The 26,580-nt window shown below is 35.8% G+C and overlaps 1 protein-coding gene across 2 annotated transcripts in view; it reads right to left on the bottom strand.

The window, feature by feature from the left end:
• The window catches only part of LOC123558566 (atrial natriuretic peptide receptor 1-like), a 28,007-nt gene extending 5,697 nt beyond the window's left edge, over positions 1 to 22,310 (bottom strand). The window contains exons 1-17 of one of the 2 annotated variants that reach the window (XM_053544106.1): positions 22,205 to 22,310; positions 20,910 to 21,161; positions 18,660 to 18,869; positions 16,150 to 16,371; positions 14,136 to 14,282; positions 13,566 to 13,723; positions 12,337 to 12,490; positions 11,467 to 11,555; positions 10,877 to 11,012; positions 9,817 to 9,898; positions 7,190 to 7,316; positions 6,393 to 6,509; positions 5,336 to 5,440; positions 2,989 to 3,060; positions 1,944 to 2,124; positions 1,125 to 1,274; positions 58 to 226 (exon numbers count right to left, since the gene is read on the bottom strand). In XM_053544106.1, the coding sequence (XP_053400081.1) occupies positions 58 to 226; positions 1,125 to 1,274; positions 1,944 to 2,124; positions 2,989 to 3,060; positions 5,336 to 5,440; positions 6,393 to 6,509; positions 7,190 to 7,316; positions 9,817 to 9,898; positions 10,877 to 11,012; positions 11,467 to 11,555; positions 12,337 to 12,490; positions 13,566 to 13,723; positions 14,136 to 14,282; positions 16,150 to 16,371; positions 18,660 to 18,869; positions 20,910 to 21,156 (2,366 nt within the window). In that variant the 5' untranslated portion in view covers positions 21,157 to 21,161; positions 22,205 to 22,310. Of the gene's footprint in view, positions 1 to 57; positions 227 to 1,124; positions 1,275 to 1,943; positions 2,125 to 2,988; positions 3,061 to 5,335; positions 5,441 to 6,392; positions 6,510 to 7,189; positions 7,317 to 9,816; positions 9,899 to 10,876; positions 11,013 to 11,466; positions 11,556 to 12,336; positions 12,491 to 13,565; positions 13,724 to 14,135; positions 14,283 to 16,149; positions 16,372 to 18,659; positions 18,870 to 20,909; positions 21,162 to 21,514; positions 21,650 to 22,204 lie in introns of those variants that run through there. The other variant, XM_053544105.1, reaches the window with a different exon arrangement.
• Positions 22,311 to 26,580: the final 4,270 nt, after the last annotated feature.

Below are 26,580 nucleotides of genomic sequence, written 5' to 3'. Positions count from 1 at the left end.
CTACTTTGTTTGCATATTTCATCTACCTTGCTTTTGTTTCATAGATCATTGAAATACCTTCTCATTTTCTTGTATATTTCATCAATATCGTTGAAGGATGGTCTATCCTGCGGGTCATCACACCAACATGACGTCATCAAGTCCATAAGTTCCGGAGTACATGCGTCTGCCGCAACAATAGGGCGAAGAAGTTTGGGTTTCTTGCTTTTTAACTGTGTTAGTATTTCTGTGGTAATGTCAAACAACTCAATTCTTAAAAGAAGACAAATGCTTAAATAAATAAATTCATATTAACCGTATTCAGAGTTTTCACATATGCATACTTACACGGTCCTCGCTGACTAAGTATGAAACGTAACCAAAGTCCCGATGGACTTGTTGGTGCCCGAACCCGATAGGTTGAGGGTACCAACGTTTCTCGAGGGATTCTGAGGATGCTATAAAACGAGAAGAACATGCTTTCATCTTGTTCTAGCATAACACTCGTAAAAACTAATAAATGAATAAATTATCTGTCAACGTCATTAGATTTCCACGAAACGCGCGGGAATGTCTTGTTTTTTACGTTGATGTCATTTCCTTTTGAAATATCCGTTTTGGGGCCGTAATGCATTAACGCTTTGCCAAGGAACGCGCATATATAAAAAGGTGTTTTAACTGCACGTGAGCGCGAGAATCTCCGTAAACACACGTTTTCTGTCCAGTTAAAACACCCCCGAAAAGTGACAAGAACAGTATAATTTATGTTTGCATTCTAATTTAATGGCAATTCAACGTTTTCCTATAGCTATAAAAAATTATATGTTATTATAACAGCAGGTAAAGCAACTGTCTAAATAAAACATAATTACATGGTCAGAATAAAACTACTTTCTATGTGACACATGAACTTAAAGAGTCATAAAGGAAAATAATAAAAAAAAAGACTAGATTCAATGATGATTACAGTATTAATGGAATGTAAAGTTCAATTGCTTAAACAATTTATACAACAAATTATAACAAGTTTCTGGTATAGATGCAAAAATAGTAGACTTCGTTTAACTGAGTCTGTACATGACTACGTGCTAGCCTGCTTTTTAATTTAGATACATGTATATTTTTTTTACAAATGACTACCATACCTTCTGCTTCCATGTTGTTTTCTTCAAATGGTTCAGATCTCATTATCAGTTCCTGAAGCACGATACTGAACGAGTACACATCACCCTTCTGGGAGTATCCGCTGGTGTCTGTCGTACTCACGAGATGTTCAGGTGCAGTCCACAGCAGTTCTGAAGTTACAAATAGGAAAAAAATTACTACAAGAGAGTCTATCCTAATTTATATTAATATCATTCTGTATTCTTCTAAGGAAAGTCATTATTGTTGGACAAGCACATTATTATATCTTCATATATTACAACTAACTAAAACGCTCAATTATGTGAAACATGCACGTCCGATAGTTCTTCTTCTTTTTTCTTACATATAAGATAGAACTTTGAAACAGGGGCCTAGGATTTGCACGCACCAGTCTGTCTCATTGTGGCAAACATTTGTGTCACAAAATGTTCGCCGCGCTTGTCAAAGTTACGGCCTGGACAAGCTCTAAAATGATCTTTGATCCCTTAGTGTGACGCTGAGCTGTAATACACTTGTCTTGGATTCCCAAGCGACATTCCTTCATTTCTGCCAAATAAAAAGAGCTGCTCTATGCATATCAATTTTACTGTCTGGACAAGATATGACGTGATTAACCCATAATTGTCACCTTGACCTTTGAGACAGGGACCTGGGTGTTGCGCTCCACACTCGGTTTCATTAAGGCAATCATTTTTGCTAAATATGAAAAGATTTCTTAAAGCATGCCGAATGTATGTTTCGGACTAAATGCACTTACAAAACCAGCCATTATGAGCCCACAGGAAGCAGGCTCGAGAAATAAACAAGTAAATATGTACTTCTTTTATTAAAAACTTCTTCTTCTACAGCTTGTTTCCTCGCAGCAGCTCTGTCTTGAGCCAGCAAAGAAGCTGGACCGTAATCGGTGATCTTCAAAGCAAAGCGACTGTCAATCACGCAGTTAGTACTGGACAAGTTCCCATGTACTTGTAGTGGGCAGCTGTGCAAGTAGTGCATACCCTAAGTAAAATAAAGTGTTATTGGAGTCGCCACTAAGAACAATATATAGATTTATAAATGATCAGATTTATTGCTTCTAAACATGTATGTTACATCAAATACACAAAACATGAAATAAATGAGAGAAACAGAAACAGAAAAATGTTAACTTCTATTTCTGACTAGGTCATGCGAAAAGTATCAGTACAAAATAACGTATCATCACTGTTTAAAGGCACATAATGCCATCGTGTATAATGTGGCTACCACATTTTTGTTTTGAACATAAATACGTCTATTTCTTGTGAAAATCCTATTTTTAATTACTTTTTTCTCGTATTTGCGAAAGCTTTGAATACTTATTGACATTATAATAGAAAATATTACCGAAGCCCTTGTTTATGATTGCCTCCCTTTACGGATCTAACTGTGTCAGTTCATGTTTATTTTTGAAAGTAGTGATTTTCTAACAATGTAATTATGCGTAACATCTATTCTAATAGCTGCTTTATCTGTTTTAACAGAACATTTAAAGCCTTATGCAACTTTTAGACGGTCCACCAAATTTTGCAAGTGCTAATGTATGATCCATAATAACTATCGGGAAATAACGTATTCGGCATTCTTCGGATTTCTCTGAGAGTCACGTGCGCGTTCTGCTACAATTATACGTCCGGAGAATGCCGAATTACATAACGAGCGTTCGTAATCATTCGAAAATACAGATCCATTACTAAATATATTACACTGTTTAATTAAAAGGCTGTTTGACAGTTTGAAGCGATGTGTTCGTGATGTTTCTGCTGCACTGGAGTTCATATTAAAATAAAAGCATCATTTGCTTTGTAATTATTATCAAAACATTTAAAAGAAGGAAAATATAACCTTTATAACATCCTGGATTAGGGAGAACCGGAAGTCCCAGTCTAGGTCAATGTTTTCATTGTTGATCATATCCTGAAACAAACACATGTAATAGTGTTTTGATATAAAGTAAGATGCTAAAGCAAGTTTCTCATAGATTAAATTACATGTATTATTTAATGACACCATATTAAAATACTAATAACAAGAGCTGTCTCCATAGGATGACACATTCCCCCGATGGCACTTTAAATGAATAGTTATGGCCGATGTTCGAGTTTAGGACCTTTGACCTACGGAGCTGGGTCTTGCGCGCGACACGTCGTCTTACTGTGTCACACATTTATGCGTAGTTATTTTAAAATCCATGCATGAATGACAAAGATATGGACCGGACACACCCATCAATGCACTATCATGACAAAAGACCTTTAACATCTAAGTGTGACCTTGACCTTTGAGCTACGGACCTGGGTCTTGCGCATGACACTTCGTCTTACTGTGGTACACATTCATGCCAAGTTATTTGAAAATCCATCCATCGATGACAAAGATATGGACCGGACACGCCCATCAATGCACTATCCCTTAATGTCTAAGTGTGACCTTGACCTTTGAGATACGGACCTGGGTCTTGCGCGCGACAAGTCGTCTTACTGTGGTACACATTCATGCCAAGTTATTTGAAAATCCATCCATCGATGACAAAGATATGGACCGGACACGCCCATCAATGCACTATCCCTTAATGTCTAAGTGTGACCTTGACCTTTGAGGTACGGACCTGGGTCTTGCGCGCGACACGTCGTCTTACTGTGGTACACATTCATGCCAAGTTATTTGAAAATCCATCCATCGATGACAAAGATATGGACCGGACACGCCCATCAATGCAATAACCTTTAATGTCTAAGTGTGACCTTGACCTTTGAGCTACGGACCTGGGTCTTGCGCGCGACACGTCGTCTTACTGTGGTACACATTCATGCCAAGTTATTTGAAAATCCATCCATCGATGACAAAGATATGGACCGGACACGAAAAATGCGGACAGACCGACAGACCGACAGACAGACGGTTCAAAAACTATATGCCTCCCTTCGGGGGCATAAAAACTAAAACTATCACTAAATGTGATTTAAATTCCGGCACTAAGAGCCAAGAAGAATACTCGCCGTCAGTGAAATTATTGTAATTTTCTTCAATCTCTTGTGGAAAAAAAAATAGAAATAGGAGAAATTTTTGTCTAACAAGAAGCCAGAGTTATGGGACTTTATATGCCTACTACGTCATGAGCCAAGATATATGTAATAATGTTCGAATGAAATGCCTTTACTGGTCTCAGCGCTGTGTAAGGAAAACAAGAATTTCGCCTACATGTCCTTTGAAAGTCTTAAAGAGGGAATAATTTTCTCAAATAAAGCACAGAGTTTATAAGATAAGAAAATGTGTGGGTCTATGGCGTTTCGTCTCATTAATGCTTGTGAAATATGAAAAACAAAACAGACCAGTTCACAATATTTATAGTTTATAAGAATTGTATCGAGAAACATGCACGAGTTCTGGAGCGGAAATATTGCGCGACCTTATGGACCGCAATATTACTCCGCGAAAGAACGAGTGCATTTTCTCGATGCAAATCTAATACTATTTTTTATTAAATACGCATTTATACTTAAAATTGTTATATTTAAATGATGTAAATTTGGTCTTAAGCCCGAGTAAAACTGAAATTTTCGTCGTTAAAGAACTTTAAACGCGACGATATACGTGAATCTTACGTCACAAATGACGTCACACACCATATATGAAAATTGAACGTCAAAATGGAAAAATATTGACGTCTTAGGTTCCGTTGAAACTTTACGGAGTTTATAAATATGTTATAAGAGAAATTATGTAAGCCTATGGATTAAAATCATTTAATTAATTGAATTAAGGGCATAACTTAACAAACTGAAAAATATAGCTGAGAAGTAAACCGGTCTTTCAGTTTAGGTCTTTAACTATAGCATTTCTGCCATTTCATATAATACTTTGAATCATAGATTATATATGTATACAGCTTCTTTGTTTTAAGCAGTTCTTTTCAACTTCTACTTCATTACATTGATCAATATTTGCAACTGAGACTTACTTGCCTTTGTAACTGCTGAAGGTTCAAAAGGGGGCGTTGAATTCTTTCATGTGAGGAAGTCATTCAGTTTGCTTACGGAAAGTTGGTTCTTCCAGCCAGATACCTCCAATGCCTGAAGCAATGCCAAGAGAGGCCTTGGTCGTCCTCCACCATCAAAAGCTGGAAACTCCGCGTATGACCCATGAATGTGTTAGTGTGAAGTTAAACCCAAAATAACAAAACGAAACTGACCTGGAGACTTCCTCTAGGACAATACTCCATCAGCATAGATGTATTCCCCGGCTGCAAGCAGGCACCCACGAATGTTGCCAGATTTGCATGAGTTGCCATCTGCATCTATAAGATTGATTAAAAGTTCATTTTCCATATGCAAAAGAAAAAGTTACAAAACGTCACTGTAAATTACTTTTGACTTTTAAATAATCTACTTATTCATCAGACTACTCGTCGATGTTCTGAACTTCGACTTACTTAATGACCACAAGCCCTTAGCAACAAAACTATCCACCTGGTTATCGAACCTGCCCATTAACTTTTTGACTAAAGTTAGTGAACATTGGGTAAAAACCGCTTACGTTTTTAAGTAGAAACTTTTCGCAATTTCAAGTCATTCAACTTAAAAGTAACTGTATACAATGTCATATCTGGCTGTTTATCACACTCTTTCGAGATTTCATGCCCATAAATATCATGAATAAGAATGGTGACCACTGAATATGAACTACTCATGTCTTAGTAGACGCAGTCAATTTTCGCAATTTTAGTGACTCAAGGCTCCTATTAACTCAAGACGGTCTAAAACAATCTAACTGGTTATTTATCTTGGTCGAGATATTATGCCCATATGCTGACGAAGTTTGGTAAACATTACATTAGAACTGCTCAAATAAGAGAGCGGACAAGTATAGTGAGCATGTGATCATATAATAGGTTCCGTTTCACCTGCTCAAATATAGACCTCTCCGGATCTCAATAAAAAATCCCAAGTGTCAAACTAAATCCACACTTGTAAATTCCAAATTATGAGGTGTAGTTCCGTACACTTGTTCCAGTAGGTAGGAATTTTCTATTTCCTATGCTTCAATAATGTGGTCAGTTTGCCGTTTGTTTGCACTAAGTTGTGGAATCCAGCACAATACAATTTAAAAAATTACCTTTATGAACAATATAGTTGGCGGGAAAAAGAATTGATTATGGTTACCATAAACCACTTTAATTTTTTAGAGTTAAACAAACAAACTAAGAAGGACATTCACTCCTTTTTCGGGTAAATCTGATGGTACTGTACCTGTCTGAAGTCAACAGCAAGTTGCCTTGTAACTTCTATTGTCGGTATATGGAGCGCTCTCACTGCCACCACCTGGTTTCGACAAAACGATGTCTTACAGAATTCCTGCGCTTCTTCCTACAGTGTTTAATCATAACAAAATATAATCTGATATTGATTTTAGAATCTATAAGTCATTTTAAGTTTTCTGTAAGGGCAGGGTTTTTTTCCTTCTAAATAGTGGTCGTTAATAGGCCCCTTCATCTCAGAAAATTTCTTTTAAATCATGCAGTTTTCCCCAAAAACTGACTCTATATCAAGTTTTTTATTCCACTTTGCCCAAGTAAAGAGCTATTTTCCCCCCAAATCACAGGCCTGGGCCCCTTCCCCTCCTGGTAAAAAAAACCTGAAGTGAAAGACTATTTTTGGAAAGTCGATGCAGGAAATTTACTTTGACACTGAGGACGGTTGCTTACCCACTGTCCCAATAAATTAAGTTCTATAATCTACATGTACAAATGTATACAATAATCTACAATTTTCGGCTGTTTCAAAGTAAGTTATTTGTATCTTATTGTATTGCATTGTAGAGACAAAGCCTAAAATTTCTAAAGACAGAAAAACATTAAATAATGTCTAGATTTTTTTTCTAAGAGCTTTAAATAACCAAACTTTATTCAAGCAGAGATATCTATCGGTTTACTTCCATTGCTATGACACGATTGAGTGGAAAATGAAAAGGTGTTTAGACACAGTATCATAATTGTTTTAACAAAGACAGTTAGAATATATTCAGATGTGTTTAATGGATATACTACCTTATCCTCTAAATTCAGTAAACTCTTCGACATAAATGAATCGTTGAACTTCCCCTTTCGTGTTTTTATTTCATGAAACTCTACAATCCACGTCTTCGCACTAAGTTCTTGCTCCGCTCTATATTTCCTACAAAGATTAATATACAATGTGGTAAGCGCAAAGATGTTCTATGTGAATATAAATGAAGAAGTTAGACTTATTTCGCTTTCATCTAATAAGATATGCAAAAAATGGTTCCAAGCAGTAATAGGATGGATGACACAAAATGCAGATGGATGACACAAAACGCAAAAGGGCAATTCCACTGGCACAAAATGCAGGTGAATGACACAAAACACAGAAGGGCAATTCCACTGACACAAAATGCAAATGGATGACACAACATACAGAAGGCACACTGAAGAATTGGATAAAAATCGATTCTATTATCTTCCCTTGTTTATTAAGATCAACGCTATACACAGTTGTCTTCCTTCCACCGTCTAACTCAATACAGATCAATATAGGATATTTTTAGCAAGTGATGCAGACCGATATGCTTCGGCTATCTCCATTTATCACATCTACGCGAGGTGCCGATCATAAATATCAGTATTATAGATACTGTAAAAACGTGGGAATAGGGAATTCATTTTATAACAATATTAAGTACCGGTACAACAACAATAAATACAGCCATCTTTTAATTATTTCTACCAGGTTATATACAGTGTAACAACATGGTTTATTTCAGTTTTACAATAGTATACAATACAGAACATAAAAGAAGACACCGAACGATAGATTTACGTTTTTTTATTCTTTTATTTTGCATAAGATATAATCAGTATATGAAAATCTGATCTTTATTATCTTCTTTTATATTTGTTCCTTTTTTCCATTTGTTTGTATTGGAAAATATCAACCAGATAAAAAAAAATCGATATCGCACAGCTAAGCGTTTTCAAGGGGGATAATTTTACCGATAAGACGGCGAACTCAACCTAATTATTGGTCATGGGCAATTGTCATGGTCACCAAACACAGGAGTGCAATTGCCATTGGCAAGAAATGCAGAAGAGCAATTGTCATTATCGCATAGTGCGGCAATTTTCCTTTGATCTTTGCAGCATGTTATACATAGTAACACACATTATTACTACAAAACTGTGCTGATATCTTACAAAACTGTTGCGATATATATCAACACGGAAATCTCTATGGAGTTTCATAAGAAAAAAAGTGTTCCGATATATATCAGCACAGTAAAACTGTTCCGATACATATCGGAACACTTTTTCTCTAGTGAGGTCCTATCAAGGGAGTATAATTTTTTCCTTTCAAAGAAAAGATGATTTTAGCTCCAATTTACAGTTCACAGAGAAAGAATTGTCACAAACACCTACATTTATAAAGTAAAAGAATAAATAAACTAGAATATTTCAAAAACTTGATAGTTACTGCCAAATTCAGAAATACATGAAATATATGAAATTCTGAGATTTCTCAAATGTTTCTTTTTCTTTGATTTTTTTTTACAAACAAAACAACAAGTTTTACAATATGTCTGGCCAATGAAATGCAAATAGGCCTATTTAAAACCAATGCAGAAATTTGTTGGGTACTTTTATCTGGGGAACACATTTTCTAAAACAGAAGTTTTAGTGTTTCAGTCAGCGAGGCGCAGAAAGGGAATCAAAATAGTAAAAATAATAATAAACAAATTTAAATGAAAATAATATATAAATTTTAATGATAAACTATGCGATAAAACAGTTATAATATGTAGTGCTCGTGTGTTAATAGGATATATCAGAGCTAGGGGTACATCTCGTTATTTTTCTCTTCACATATCTGTCTCGGCCTACCGGCCTCGACGATATGTGCAGAGAAAAATACCCTCGATGTACCCCTAGCTCTGATATATCCTGGTAACACACTCTCACACATACTATAACTATTACTTAACACACAACCTAGGAAACATAGGACAATTGTAATCGGCACAAATTACAGAAGGGCAATTGCCATTCATAAATTCAATAAGTACTGTTTCCTGAAATATAAGTAAAGGAGCTTGAACATAATGTAATATCAGGGTTATAGTATTTTATCCTGTCACTTGCAGTATTTTCGACCCGATATCAGGGCGCCGTATATCTTTCTTGATATACCGTCAGTTGATCATGTGACCAGTGATATACGGTCAGTTGATCATGTGACCTTATGATCAATATTGTTGTCATAAGAAATTTTGCAACGAAACCATCATCATTGTGTTGGGAATGTCCGAACTAAGAAAATGAGTGGTCAAATAATGAGTTTTTATTCAAAAACGAAGAAGTTATTGCGATTTTGCCGGTAATCACGTCATTATATAAGTGACGTCATTACGAATATGACGTCATTTAAGCGGTTGTCGCACACTTATTTTTGTAAAATAAATTGCCAAATATCGGAAAATGAAGTAATGACAAGATAAATAGAATAATAGGTTAGTGCCTAAGATGGAGAAAGTTTATCTGGCTCGGCTCCGGACGTTATCAGGTTCGCCTTCGGCTTACCTGATAACCTCCTCCACCTCGCCAGATAAACTTTCTCATCTACGGCACTACCCTATTATTCTCTATTTAGCAACAAAGATTACCTATAAACGATGAACATCACAACTAAAGCGATCCCTATAAATACGAACACACCAACCAGCACACCAATGAGGACTGTTGTATCTGCAACATAATTTCTGTTTGCTTGAACTTTTAGATTCGTATGAGTTGACTGATGTTGCCAGTCACGGTGTTCTTTTTGTTTTGTTTTTTTTTCTTTTTTTTTTTTTTTTTTTTTTTCAGGCCAATTTGGGGCCAAAAATGGCCCCAATCCCAATGGCAAATAGTATGTTTTTCTCAATTTCAAAACTAAAATTACCAAACTTAAAGAAAAAAATATCTTACTTTTTCAAAGACCTATGAAACTTTAAACATTTGAAAACATAGCAGTATGCTAACTTAATGCATTCTATCGAAATCGGCATGTTCCTATCGCATGCTATGTAAAAATGGCGGCGTAAGAATCTAATGTTTTGAAATGAGAAACTGAAAGAAGCGAAAGGAGTAAATTTAGCGGGTTGTATTTAACGAACTGTAATTTTCTTATATAAAAGTTAACACCTCCATTTCTTTTTTTTTTCTTAAGTAGTGATATACTCCAATTTAAGATATCACATCATAATTATTTCTAAAAATACATATCAAAAGCTTTACAAAAACGTCCGGTTGAAAGGACAGAATTTTTGAAAATATGATTATGTATACATGATGCAAAATTGCAAGTATGATATATTTCATACACTACATCCTCGCAGCAGGTCATCTTGGGTATACACTCTTGAGCTCTGAGAAGACAAAAGTTATTAAATGCTTTTCTTTTAGTTTCAACGTTATGTGTATCAGGTATGTAATTCAGCATTTTCAATCAAACCTAAGAAAGCATTCTTGATTTTGCGATTCACCTTAAAATCCAGGAGCATAAAGACTATGATGAACTGTTTCGAAAATATTCCGTATTTGAAGTTTAAGGTTATTTTTTTTTTCTTTTCTAAATCTATTTTTTTTTTCTGTTGATGTATCAATATATCGCAATGTTTATCTGTCCCAATTTACCAATGAACAGTCCAATACATAAATTGTTATGATTTTCTTAAAACTTACCCTTTGATTCCGGTTTACACAATTCTCCTCGGAAACCGCAAGAAGGCATGTCTTTTGGAAGACCTTTTGGCCACACAATCTCCACACCGCCTTTTGGAGTATACAACCCTGAAGCTCCTTGAAAACGTCCTACAGTCTGAATCGTTAATCAAGTGTCAAGTCAAAGTAAATGATGTTGTTCTTTGAAAATGGAATCATTCTTTCTTATGACAACCACATGTCAAAACCAACGCTCATAAAACGACTACCCTTGTGAACTCAAAAATCACATGACAGCCAAATGTCAAGTGAAAAGTACATGATATAATTAATAGAATTACTTCTATTAAATGGCCACCCATCTGAATTAACGTAATTGTCAACCAAAAGTAAAATCAAATTTTCATGAAATAAATAACGTTTTTTTTTTATGAAAACAGGCAACCATCTGAATTTCAATGATAACCACTCGGTCACGGATGTCCCTTCTTTTAATTTTTCATATATATGTTAGATTCTATTTTCATTATTGTTTTATGGGATAAATTGTGAAGTTCCTTTCAATTAGTCTGAACTTTACATGATTGAAAGAAAAATAAAAGTGGAATTACCCTCCACTGTTCCGATGTTGTCATGTCGAAAAGATCAAAATCTGCTTTTCTGTCACCAATTTCGTTTATCGCCACGGGCCCAGTGATTCCTGTGATAGAAAAAAAAATATATGTATATACAGAGTGGTATAAATAAGTCCAATCATTTTGTCAGGGGTCGATCTACGATTCAAAACACTAGTCCATGCTTATGCCATAACATTTCCAGAATTTGTAATAAAACCTATTGCGAACCTTTATTCACATATTACACTCGTGATGACATTTGGCAAAATACGCGATTTCAGCATTTTCAAGGTCTTTACGGAAAGTAATGCGCGTGTTGAGCTACTTTACGTCCGAAGAATGCCGAATCGTGTAACGAGAATACGTCATCACACGGAAATTGCCGAGTGATATAAAATAAGATAAGATAAGATTTATTTTGAGTCGGCAAGACAATTACAAGCAGCATAAGCTCAGATGAGCTTTTTTTAACCCGGAAATGTGGACGTTAATCTCACGCATGCGCACTTGATTCTAAGAAGGATAATTATCACGGGAACTTACCTAGTTATCGTAAAGGACACTATAACAAGTGTAGGTTAACAAAAGTAAATAGGCTACAAACAAGAAAGGATAATTTACAACATAATAAAATCTATGAGAAACATGCTAATCCTACCAATTTTGGTTTATAACTGCTTAAAAGAAGTATTAGTTACAAGGTGACCAGGAATATGGGGCAAAGGTGCCATAGTTAAAAATATCTTTAAAAATCAGAATATCACATTACGGGTCCGCTACAATAAGTAAGTTTATACTGTTACCGTCGGTTAAGATCTTATTTGACAAGCAAAGGTTAAAGTCAAAGAACGATCCTATACTGACCGCTGAAAGAACTATTCCACAGTTGCTTGGCAACGAGGCTGCCATTAAATGTATGAGTGCTTGGATCTGCTAAACTAAGCTCATCGGCTCTGCTTCTGTATGCGGCAGCTAGGTAAAGAACTGAATCGTAAAACGCTGTGATGTAGTAATTTACCTGAAATATCAATCGAATGTAAAATTTAAAGTTGTTGCTTTCTAATCCTTGACCTGGCTTAAAGATATATTCACAAAAGTTCTATTTGTAGAGTTTGCAACTGTAAAAAAAAACTTTCCTCACTTTTATTCGGTACTGTTACCAAATTTTGAATAAATAAAATCCTGTTGGTAACAATTAGCTATGCGCTGAAGCTAATTATCGTAAGTCTTCGGTGGCAATAGGGGCGCTGAAGGCACACACTTTCCACGGGCAACTAAAGAATGCACATATATAAACATATAGTGATGACCTCTGCCATGCCATGCTTTCTGGGTCATGACTCATGGACACGGTATATAGTTTCATTTAAGACTGGATATGTTTATCATAAGCATAATTGCAGAGCACGTACATCAAACAGTTCAATCATAAATTAAGACGTCAAGAAAACACAATCGAAACAACAGACTTGAAAATTCCCCCTGAAAACCATTTTTTTTCAATTTTCAGTAACAGTGATTTTGACCTCACAGTGTCCTTGAACCTAGTGGCCACAAAAACAATCCCTGGCCCTTTCTGTCTTATTATGCTCATTACATACAAAGTCCCATCACAAATTCTGATTATTTCTCATTCATAATTAGAGTCACGAAGCGGAAATCATGCTTATATAATTAGTAACAGCGACCCCGAGTATAATCTATATCCAGTTCTTCATATAAGCTTGCTGTAAGCCAAGTTTGGTGACAGTATGTCAATCCTAACAGTCTAACTACAGTTATAAATCATACCACCTTTCTGAAAATCTTTTTAGTTACATTGACCTTGACCTTAACTTCACTGACCCAACCCAACCTTGTTCTTACTAAGCTAGCTCTAATACGCCAAGTTCCATTTCAGTATCTCAACAAAACCTGAAATTACTAAACGATAATGAAAATCGTGACGCCGCACATCCATCTGCCCGCACAGTAACATCGCCAATCTAGTTACCAAGTTTTCAACTTGGAAAACACTGATTAACAAGCTATAAATATTTCAGCAAATTTTAAATTTCTTGCATTTAGAGTTTGTTTTACAAGAAAAAGCTTACATCTTCTTCTGGCGGGAATACATAGTTAAAGGGTGGCAGTTTGGCGCGGTCTTTCACTTTAGTCGCCATTTCTAGGTACTCCGGGTTGTCCAACTTGCGCAGTGTTAGCACCAAGGCTGTTTCGTATGCTTTGCTCACACCAGAGTCCTTATCGTCATCTGAATGAGTATTACAAATTAATATGTCACATAAGTGTTAGACTGGATATAAAACTGACTGCTAAAATCCAAAGCTACTTTGTTTCAAAACGTCCGAATTCTCAACAAGGAGGAACGGTTATATCAGTAATGACAACAACCGAGTGGTCCAGCAAATAATGTTTAGGTTCGAATTCGTTGACCAATTTACTCGTGTTTATATCCGTCCTCACTTAATTGTCTTTAAAAGCACTTTAAAAATAACAAGTGAAACTTTTATGCAAATTACTAATACTTGCTTACTAACTTAGAGGTTTGTCCTTACAAGTTAGTAAAATCATATCGAGGGCATGGCGCAAAACTATTTTATCTTGTTCTTTATTTATATACACTTACAATAGTTTTGCACTAAGCCCTCGATATATAACCTTACTTTTGAGGTACTTCATATAATGTCCCAGCCAATCAGATGGGAAGAGCTCCAGAGTAATAAACACGTAGTCTCCATTCGCCATTCCATTTTTGTAAGCTGCCCACAGAAATTCGCGGAAAATACGGTCGTAGCAGAAGAATATAAATACTGAAATTCAAAAGAAAAACGGAAAATACGGTCGTAGCATACGAGTTTAGATAAAACAGTACAAAAAAGAACACGCGGAAAAAAACAGTAAAGCAGACGAATTCAAATACTATAGTGCAGAAATAAACAAAGAAAATACGGTCGCCGCAGACGTATATGATTACAACAATGCTAAAGATACACGGAAAATGCGGTCGTAGCCGAAATTCTAACACGATCTGCAGCAATTGCTATATAAACATATAAAGAAATCGCCTATACATGAATCTACAATAAAATATGGTTGGCTGTTACATTTCACCCCCTATGATTGTGGCATAAGAGATTCTACTTCAGTTCCATTACATACAAATTATTTCAGAGCCAAGCGGTTGAAAACAGCATTTCAAAAACATAAATATGATAAAAACTCAGACTGACTTATGTGTAGGACCGTAAAACACGTTTCGATCTCTACGAGCGAATTCAATTAGCTTAATTAAGATTCAGCGGTGACGTCATAAATGTATGACATAAAGTATGACGTCATAATGATGTGACGTCATATAAAGGTAAGCTCGTAACTTGTAACACAGGGTCAACTCGCCTAATTTGATGATTCTCTTCACAATTAGTTTGCGAGCTGTTTAGATTACTAAATTATAAATACTTCTCAAAATTCTGATAAAAAGAAACAAATATCTATACGTTCCATTGGCTATGCAACTCTTTCTAACCGTAGGGGGTAAATTGTAACAGCATATGACCCGAATGACGTATTACGCTGAAAATGTAGTACTTACTGTAAAATGCAAATTATTTGCGTTGTTAGAATCGAAATAATAAATCTGTTCCAATTATTTTATCAATTAATAAAACATGGGCTGTCGTTTGGATGCGAATGATTAAATCACTCGTGCTGCGCACTCGTGATTTAATTATTACGCATCCAAACTTCTGCCCATATTTTATTAACTGATGAAATATAGGAACAGATTTATTATTTCTTAAATAAAAACTGCAATTGACCCACGGAAAATACGTCGTAGCGGATGAGTGAAAAAAAAAACCGAACACACGAAAAAAAAAAAAGGCTGCAGCAGACGAATATAAATAGTTAAATACGTAACTAAACTACAAAAAGAAAACAGCTGCAGCAAAAGTATATGCATAAGTACTGCAATGTCAAAGAAACACGGGAAACACGACTGCAGCAGTAGCATCTCGTTTGTATAAAATAAACATGTAAGCGTGTATGTTTATTAAGTGCTGTATGTTAGAATTAAAAAACAACATATTAAATAATATTCTTAGTAAACACAGTTTGAATATATACATGCTGTCACTAAAAAAACTGAAAGTTCTTTGAGGAGGACAAATGTCAATATCTAATAATTAAACCTTTAGTGGAAGATAAGAAAGGCACATCGCAATTGATCAAATTAGTTCTTGCTTTATAGAAAGACTTTCCATCACGTAAAATATATTTTAACTGCAACATTCAGATAAGATATTAAGAACAGACAATTTTAGTGACGTCACACAAATATGATGTCAAAAGAATATGGCATATCGGTCGCTCAATTTGAAAGTGACTCAAATTTAAGCATTAAGTAAAAATAAAGTACAAATTCAGGTCAAAATTACGGATGCTAAATAATACAACGAAGCAACCTGAGTAGTGTTAGAAGCATTACTGTGTTATCTTCTACTACAAGTAATGCAAATTGGTCACTTTTCAAGGGTGAAATCATCACATTTACATTCTACAAAAAGTATGAAAATGGGTTGTTTCTCTTGAGTAAAGACGGTGCTAACATACAATTACTAAATAAGAAATGTCTCCGAAACAAAAAGTTTAGACAGTTAATAATAGTTGTTAAATAACCTCTTGAAAAATCCTTGGCTTCTAGAAGAATAGAACTGTAATCTGATGATGTTAAACGTGTTCCATCAAAGGTTATTTCATATGGCCTTGCGAATTCTTCACTGTGGTCCCGCAAGTCTTTCACGAGATTCGAACCCGCTATGTTGAATATTGTGAGTGGATAATCATATATCACGGTTGAATGTTTCCATTTGTATGTCTTCATAATTGCTGCTATAGAATCTAAAAAAGAGAGATGTACATATATAGGAATAATAACAAGAGGGTCACGATGACCCTGAATGGTTCACCTGACCTCTGATTGATTGGCCTGGCAAACTGTATCCTGGAAGGTTCACAACTGCGTTTAGTACAAAACTTAATACATAAGAAAGTTTCATGAAGATCTGTTCAAAAATGTAATTTCTGACGTTAATGATTTCTTTTATTTGACCCAGTGGCCTAGATTTCATACAAAAGTGACCAAATATCACAAATTTTATGACACTGAATTAATTTAAACGTTCCGGCCAAATTCCATGTAATTCAGTCAGAAAATGCAGCCCCTGCTGTCTAGTGTGCTTAACTTTATGACCAACTCTTTTACCAAGATCACACTGTTTCACACTTGACCGAGATATTGTTGCAAATAGTTTTCTAAGTTCTAACCTACTGACCTAGTTTTTGACTCCAGATGACCCAGTCCAAGTCTGACATAGGTTTCAGAAAGATAAATATTCTGAAAAAGTTTGATGTAGATCAGATACAAAATATGGTATCTGGACATGTTTTTCAATGATTTGACCAGAAAACCTATTTTGGACCCCAGATGACCAGAGTTTCAAGCTCGACCTAGATTTCTTAAAGTCAAACATTCAACTGACGTAACTTGGAATTTCTAGATATTAATTAACAGAAATTCGTGTAACTAACGTATCTTCACTCCTTCTCCGCAAAATTTGAATGTTTGTCCGTCTGTCAAAGGTCAAAATGTTAACGATTATCAAGTTTGTCATGACTGCTTCTCCTAAATATATGTGCTTGGTAGTCATTTTATTGACTCTATAAGTGGACACATCAACCTACACATTCATATAGGTATCCAGCTGTAGGGACTTGAACATATATTCTACCATACTTCCCTGTATGAACTACCCTAGCCTTTAGAACAATATCAGTTTTCAAACTGTAGCCAGAATATACTACATTTTTAAAGGACTTGCCGGTCAATAGTAAAAACTGTTGCCCAAGGTCTGGAGGACATGACATAAGAAATCGATGTTCAGTTTTGTTTTTATTTTATTTTTTACTTATTAGTCCAGTAAACATTTATAGGTTATTTGCTATGCACGAATTCTGCAGCGGAAATGTTATACGACTTTAGGAGCGCAATATTCTTACGTTGAAGAACGAGTGCATATTTCCCGATGCAAAGATGATAACCTTTTTATTACATACATAATCTAAACGTACGAATATAATGTTAACATTATGAATTTGTTCAATAGCCTGACTTTGACTATTGTAACTTATAGGGGAATAGAAACGAGTATGTTATATACGGTCATATATAGCACAAACAATAGACCGGCGATTTACTTGTATATTAGGAGTCATGCAGTAAAATAGGCATATATTCCGGTTGTATGAAGCTTGAAATAAATCGAAAAACGTTCAAGATATGGTCCAAATAGTGAACTAGTCTTAGTCCAAACACTACCCAGTCAACTTCTATGCCCACCCCTGAACTCTATAGAGCTATCCCCAGATACCATGTCTTGCTTCAAAAGGTATTCAGGGCCTATAATCAAACGTTCGTGTAGCGTTTATATAAGGGCTCAATTTGACCCGGGTCGAAAACTTTCCAGGTTTCAACATGTTAAAGTAAAGTTCTAAAAATGGTGATAGTTTTAAGAATAACAATAACCGTTTTACAAAAGGCTACCAGAGGTATTAATCTATATATACGTCTATACATAATAGTGAGTAAGTCGAAATTTCGAGTTAAGGCAGTCAAACTTTCGAAGTCGAAATATCAAGTAACTAGGCCGAAATTTCGAGTTATGTGTCTGGATAGTTCTAGATACTGGATAGCACACGCCTGGTGGCACTCTGCTATGTCTAAGTGTATGATATACTGGACAAAACTTCTGACTGTTCGTGGTTTGCAATAACTTTTTACTTAGTAGAAGCCAAACAGTTTTGATATTCTTGATCGTTATGGTTAAGCAGTAGTATGGTGCGTTTTAATCCACCTGGCGGGGCGGGGTTTCGCCGCGGTCCCCTGCATTATTTTGCAGGATATGTAGTATATTCGGCAACCTGATGACTAATTCAGTGGCCATCTACCGTACATTGTAACCAATGTAGCGTTGAAATTTAGTCGATTACGGAATTAAGCGATTATATTGCTTTACCTATTTTGCTCGTATTTTGAGATAACCGTTATTTGCATAAGTCAGAGATTAACACCGCCCCGCCAGGCCGAATAAAACGCTTGGGAGGTATTGAATGAGAAATGACATACTAACCTGAGAGTTTACCGATATTGTACGAAAGTATCGTCAATGTTTCGTACATATCATCGTTGTATGTATTCCTGACCACCAGATCCCCAACTCCTGTTACCATCGGTATACCTAAGTATTCCGCTAGCCGGGCAGCGCCCATAATCGATTCGGAACAACCAGGTCCAATTACTGCGTCAACACTGTGCGTGTAATGGAGTTCTGCCAGATGTCCTAAAATAATATTTGTTTGAAATAGGCGTCATTATTAGACCCAATCTCCGTGCAGGTATATTGATGAGCTGTACCGATAAGAGGAAGCGACTCTGTGACGGGGGTTAGATTAGATTTTGTAGTAACAGTATGATGGCGAAGCGCGACAGTGTGATGGCGAAGCGCGACAGTACGATGACGAAGGTAGTGATTACAGCAACTCGGTCGAATTTATAAATAGGCCAGATTTTGGCCTGAATGCCTAGATGCGTTAATACCACTTTGCGACGTACCACGCGTTCAGTTTTGGGGGTCGGACTTGTTCTGTAAATGTTGTGTCGTCATGTTTGCTCTCATGCGATTCAGGCGTCATTTTTACATTTCAACTAACAGTAATTCTAGTAAGTAATTCTAAATAGTTGTTACTGGCCATCCATACTTATTCTATTTTATACTAACTAGTTTTATTTGTTTGTGTCGTCATCGCTTATTCTGTTTTATAAGTTTACACTTATTCAATAATTGTTTAGTCTTAGTACCAATCCTTGACTCTAGTTACCTACCCTGACGGTACTTCTACGGAGTCAAAGTCGACTGTGACTAAAACAGATCTACTGCGCCTGTGAATATAACAGACTCCGGTATATACCGGATTCAAGCGATTTGAATTACTGGTATCTTTAATGTATATGTTTGTGAATAGAAATAGGCCTATAACTCTGTAAAATTATAATCGACGGAAATATAAATGCCAGATTTACGTGCCTTCAATCAAACATACAGGCCGACAGTGCATTTATCATACATGTAACTCCCGTAAATAAGCTTCTTGCAATTCCCAGATGGATTAACCCTTACCCTGCTTAATTTCTATAATGAACTTGTCCATCTTCCAATTTGGACAGTACCATTAACTGTAAAAGGGTGCTTGCCAAACAGATACTGGCTGAATAGCAAACAGTGCAGATCATGATAAGACTGCATGGACGAGTTAACAGAGATTATTACATACATAAAATATTTTCCATTGGGTTTCAATGAACCGCGATCGTGCAATATTTTTCCATATCATGACGTGGAACGCTTTCATATCAGACGTGGAATGTTTTATTAACGTTGTAATGGAAAGAATCGCGTGACGTCCATGGCGTTCACGCTCATGTTGCGACAACCATTTGACGTCATTTTCACGGAATTTATTATTGCGCGTCAGTTTGATTTTTTATTGCATTTTCGGGGAAATTATTTTCGTATTTTTCCTGTCTATCGTTGCAGAATAATAAATTTAGATATAAATTTATCATTTGATAGTGAATGATGTAATAAAAAGGTTATCAACTTTGTATGTGTATATATGCACTCGTTCTTTCGCGGATAATATTGCGCTCCTAAAGTCGCGCAATATTACCGCTGCAGAACTCGTGCATATATCCACATACAAAGTTAATAACCTATAAATATTAAGCCTATAACATATTCCTGATATTTTGGTATCGTGTCTCCCAGTTAGATATTTTGTGGACGGACTGTAAGGAGGGAATGGGGAAGGCTGGGTAGCTACAATCGCGGACTGGGACTAGATGATCTATTTTCGCGCCGAGTTATACATTGCAACGATCATCTTGATCCAAGTTCATTAATTTTCGGTTGTCAAATCTTAATGCAATAACAGACGATATTATAAAAAAAAAAAGAAAAAGAAAGAGGGAACGTCTATCAGAAATTTCGCCTTTGATTCGGTGTCTTTAGGCCTACATTACAAAACATATTTAAATGGTGATATAATGTATATATCTTATTGAAGTTATTGTTGTTAAAACTAATATTCTAGATTCTTCATTTTATTAATTATTTCAAGAAATCGTTTAACCCATTATTTTGACTCTCCAATAGCCTACAGTAGGTGTTCAGATTCTCTATATGTTAAAATAAAACAGATATTCATAATTGCATCCCCAAGTGGTTGATATGATAAAATATTCACCAAGAGAAATATGAATATCAACTGAGGCGTATTATATATGCAATGCGATATCTATATAAGATTAAGAACCGACTTACCGATTGATTTTTCCAACGGACATTGTCCCAGGTATGTGTGGTATTGATACTGGATATCTACATTATAAGATGCCAGCGCAGCTTCTTTAGCAACCTCAATAGTAGGTCCTACTCTTCTCAAGTCCCAGGGCCAATCCACCTCCGTCATTAACAACACTCCAACTTTAATGTTAATGGTGTCAGCTGCCTTAGTACAGTGTACGCCACCAATCAGAAGAATCCAGAGAATTTTGCCTGCTACTCCCATTTTGTCTGCAGTGTTAAGTTAGTTTTAAACATTAAGAAAAGAAACCGTCCATATATATTCTATATTGTTAAAGGAGTTAAAGGAAGGAGTCCCTTTACAATTGTGCAGGTTTTAAGTCAATATTTCCATTAGTTTGTAATAGTTACTTGTTTGCAAAACACAAACAACAAAGAAGTGTGCCCTATGTGTCGTACAGAGGACAGGCATTTGTCCTTACATTTCTAGGAAATTGATTATTTCCCACAAACTTTAGCATGGATATGTTCATGAGGTACTTCTACACCCCGCTATATTCCCCGATTTTTGAAAAAATGCTACATGTAGTAACAACATGACAAAAACGAAAAAAATCGCTCACCGATCTCGCTTGATTTGTCAACATTGGCGAAATGCCTGCGGTACCGGAAGCGAAGTGCCTTCATTCCTCATCGGCACAGGCGGTGCCGCAGGCACTGTTTAGTACCCATGGGACAGTATGTGACATAAGCAAAAGTACATAGATTATCTAAATACAATTTCGTTTAAATTTGTTATTTGGCTTATATAAATTCAGTGACATTTGACCAAAAATGAGAACAATGTGACTGAAAAAAGCTTTATAACTCCAGTTTAGTGGACTCTTACCATTTTTAAACAGTTCGAATAATATAGATCTGCTGTATTTTATTGCTTTATCAATTAATTTTTGAATGACCAACTCATCACTTGACTTGCTAACAAATAAAAACATGTCCTGTAAAATTCATTTATTGTAAGTACTTTCCGCGAATTCCTTATGGGTTTAAGCTAGTCTTAGATCTAGTAGAATGGTAACTTCTCAATCTATTTGCATAGACTTAGGCCTACTACTGAGGAGAGTCTGCATTGAAAAATAGTGTTTGTCTTTGTCTTCTTCCTACGCCCATTGCATTGGCCGAAAAATAACGCAAAATCCATTTAGACATCTACAAACTCATCTTCTGAACAATGATAGACGCAGTCATGTAGAACAGTATATGAATAATATTTCATTAACATATTTTCAAAAAAAAATGAGAATGAGACTTACATATTTTTCATTTCATAGAACCGCCACAATCAACTTCCAGGAATTGTAAACAGCGATCTGGTGACGTCATTGAAATCAAGCGCGTGTCTTACTGTGATGACATTTGCAACCAGGGATGGCTCCAGGATTTTGTTTTTAGGGCGCAGTGTTTTCAGGGGGAGGTGGATCTTCGCCTCCGGACATTTCCAAAAGAAAATGTAGACATTCACAAGTATGTATACCTCAAATGAGGCAGCTTTAAACTGATGGTTACCTGACCAAGCCGTGCGTAGTTCTAAGCAGGGCAGGTGAGAGGGAGAGCGGGGGCGCAGGGCTCCCCCGCAGTTTCGAGAATGGAGGATCTTTGCTCCATCCCCACCCCAAACTGTTTGCCAGAAATAACATCATAAAGGTAATACTAAAAGGCCTCTAACTATGAGTGGATGGTTAGAAGTGTTTTTCTTTAAGAATTAACGTGAAGAGTATATGAGTGCTTGTTTGCTGGGAAAAATATACGAAAAAAAAATGAGTACCTAGTTGCATCGCCAACACATCACAGTACCCATAACTTGAATGCACAAGTCCTACTGTAGTTCCAAGACTGTCGCCCGTCATCAGGTAAGCGGATGGACTGCAAGCTGTTTACTTAGTGTTTTAAGATCATTAAAGATGTAAAAATTTAGATCTAGACCTGTCACTTTAATTTAGGAGAATCTTCCTTTTGGTCTAGTAATGAATAATAGAAACTTTTTAAAATGTTCTTTTGAAAGCAAAATAATAACAAACACGTTTCAACTGGTGTGTTAATGAGAGGTGTACGGGAAATGGCAACTCTGTTAAAAGGATCTAGATTTCTACTGAGCAGGCTAGATATTGAATGGACTGTGGTATACCAGGGGACCAGAAAATATAACAACATCGAAACTCTCCTTCTCCATGAGAAGTTTTTGTTTTTTGTTCTTCATATGTAAAACAACAATTTGTTTTTATCTCACACATTTAAACATGGGCATGAAAAAAAAACGCGTAGATCTACTTCCGTAATCTGCATCGGTTACTTTCAAAGAGAATTTGCGACGGAATATTGAACCCAGAAAAAAGCAGTTTACAAGCGTAGGAAGTACATCTTCCGTCACCGAACAGTCCAATCTTTGGATGACCCTCTCCAAAGATTTTTCAGAAACTTGGCCATCATTGCATGATCATTTTTCCCTATAGCTGAATCATGGACACTAAATTAATTTGAAATAATTATAGAAGCAAGATTGTTGTTTAAGCGTTTACCATATTCCGATGCGTGAAAACACATTGCCGCCAGATCTATATATATAGAGAGAGAAAGAACATTTCCTAATTTGCTTTGTTCGATTTTCGAAATAATTCAGCCCAAATAGCCTATCATTTGAATGATCATCTAACAAAGTTGTTAAAATTATTCAGAGGCGTCAAGATCTTCACAAATGACATCTACTCATAAATCCACACCGCCGGTCCGACTTTATTATTACATATTACATATGTTTCTGAGATTACAGTTTTCCAAATAAGAATTAGCCCGCACGCTTAGCTCAATAGGGAGAGCGCAAATCTACGGTTTGCGGGGTCGCGTGTTCGAGTCCTGGGCGAGGCATATGTTCTCCGTGACGATTTGATAACAAACATTGTGTCTCAAATCATTCGTCCTCAACCGTTGGTTCATGCGGAGAAGTTGGCAGTTACTTGCAGAGAACAGGTTTGTACTGGTACAGAATCCAGGAACACTGGTTAGGTTAACTGCCCGCCGTTACAAAACTGAAATACTGTTGAAAAACGGCGTTAAACCCAAAACAAAACAAATAAGAATGTTCTAATAATTTCATTTATAAAAACAAATGTTGCAAGAGCTGAAAATAGAAAAGTCGTCAAACACCATCTCCTAAACCACTGGACGGATTTTAAAACAATTCTACAAAAATGTCCTTTGAGTGATCCTCTGCTTTAAGTGTTTAATAATTTTAATTTGTCAACAACAAAAACATGACTGCTGTTGACGTGGATTTCTTTGCTTTACTCATATTGTCCATGCCAGTTATCAATGTAAGGGGCCTCAAATATTATTGGGTGACTCTCTACAAAACTGGTACTTATTTCTGCTGTAAAATTCAGGTGATCGATCTAGGACTATATTTATTTCATGCTACAGGGAGCTTGTACCTCCAGGTAAAGGAAAAACATGTTACTGGATATGTTTTTTTTTTTTTTTTCATATTCATTGCAGATAGTGACAAGCGTGGAGTCCCAAAAAATTGTATTATAGTTACGAATGTTCTATATTTGCTATTTGAAACATTTTGTATACGCGTTTTGTAACACAAGATTCAATCCATTTTCGTCATACTTTCTCTCTATTACTGCAATAATGTAGGCTATATATCTTAAAACCACGCAACGCGTGGACCTCTCCTTTTTGATGCCTTGGATTCACATGCCCCTTGTAAATGTTTTTGCGTGTTTTCTACAAAGTTCCAGGGACTCATGTCTGAATGGTCACATTGTGTCATGGTCACATTGTGTCCAATAAATATAAGTAAATGGTGTATATAGCAAGTAATTCCAATCTTTCATATAATAATGAGTCTTTTTAATTGTTTTAGTGTTGCAATTCATTAAAGGTATAAAAGTACTAAATAGGTAATCCAGCAGCACTTTCGGACTTGACACAAAATGGCTAAAAGAAAAGAAATGATTTTTCCCAAGATAAAATGTCATTTTCATTTTTTTATGTAAGCTAGTTCCTGTTTTACATCATTGTGGACCTAAATTTGACATTTGTTTTCATTTTTAGAAGACTTTTTGCATTTATAGAAAAGTAAAAGAACTTTTTTACACTGATTCCACGCCACGTAAGAGTGTTAAAATTGCCTAATTTTGTGCCGCTCTTGCTCTCAACAATCTTGACTAAACATATTTTACATTGTATTTAGAATCTTTTGGTTTCGTTTTCAACCTGTTTTCATGCATAACCTACCAAATTTCATCATCATTGGCACATAATTTTCATTGTCTGTGCTTTCAAATATATATTGTCGCCAAAGCATTAATCAGATACGTTACCTTCAAACAAATTAAACATTATTAAATGATTGATGCATGATTCACAACAAGCAATCGATGTTTTTATTTTCCTTCACAGAACAGAAGAATTGCTGATAAAACATGAAATACTGTATCTTTACGTAAATGGAATTGAATAGAAAGAAGAATTTAGGTGGTGAAACCAGACACGTGATTAACAGGTACGTTACAAATATTTTGAATTTAGAATGTCACATAATTCTGCGTTTTAGAAATGCATAAGTGATGGGGTTTAAATCATATAATCACTGAAGGGATGTGATAAATTTTTGAGACACGGGGAGTACAACTCAAACAAATTGTCACTTTTGTGAGACCTCTGTAAAACATTGTGTAATCACAGCTGCCGATCAGCCTATACCAACCGATGTATGGCTGCAAATGCACAAACTGACACCACTTATAATGTTCTTAAAAATAATCAGATATGTTAACTTTGGATTTCATATCGAAATCTGTAACCAAAACTTTGTATAAATTAATCGTTTAAGCAATTAATTTCTATATTTAGCGGACATGGATGGTTTCATTTTTAATTATCGACATTTTTATACAGTAAGTATATGCCAGGGTGCCTCCGTGGCCGAGTGGTTAAGGTCGCTGACTTCAAATAACTTCCCCCTCATCGATGTTGGTTCGAGCCTCACGCGGGGCTTTGAATTCTTCATGTGAGGAAGCCATCCAGTTGGCTTACGAAAGGTTGGTGGTTCTGCCCAGGTGCCCGCTCGTGATGAAATAATGCACGGAGGGGTGCCTGGGGTCTTACTCCACCATCAAAGCTGGAAAGTCGCTATATGGCCTATATTTGTGTCGGTGCGACGTTAAACCTAACAAAATAAAATAAATAAATAATGCCTGATACGTCACTAAAAACCTCATGTATCGATGCGGGAACTCGTAGCTATAGTGCACAAATATCACATCTTGAATTGTGATATTGATAATACTATATGATGATGTTTAAGCTGCTACTTGTGTTTAAGATTCAGAATTTGCGTTATTATATTAAATTTCAGGCTGTCAAACTGTAGGCTTCAACTTTAGTTCTTCCTTTAACCTGGGAGCTTAGTAAACATAAGCTTAGCTGGAAATGAAAAAGTAAGACATGCATACACAGTTTCGTTTAAGAAATCTGAATATGACAAATAAAATGTTTTTTTCCATTTACAGATGATACTCAAAACAATGTCCTATATTAAAAAGAGCTTGATAGTAACGTATCTGCATGCTGTTGGAATTTTCAGTACCATTAAATAAATACATTTTAAATGTATTTTCAACTA

This window comes from Mercenaria mercenaria, chromosome 5 (genome assembly GCF_021730395.1).
Source record: "Mercenaria mercenaria strain notata chromosome 5, MADL_Memer_1, whole genome shotgun sequence".
NCBI classification, from domain to species: domain Eukaryota; kingdom Metazoa; phylum Mollusca; class Bivalvia; order Venerida; family Veneridae; genus Mercenaria; species Mercenaria mercenaria.
This window is presented reverse-complemented; position numbering and strand designations above follow the sequence as displayed.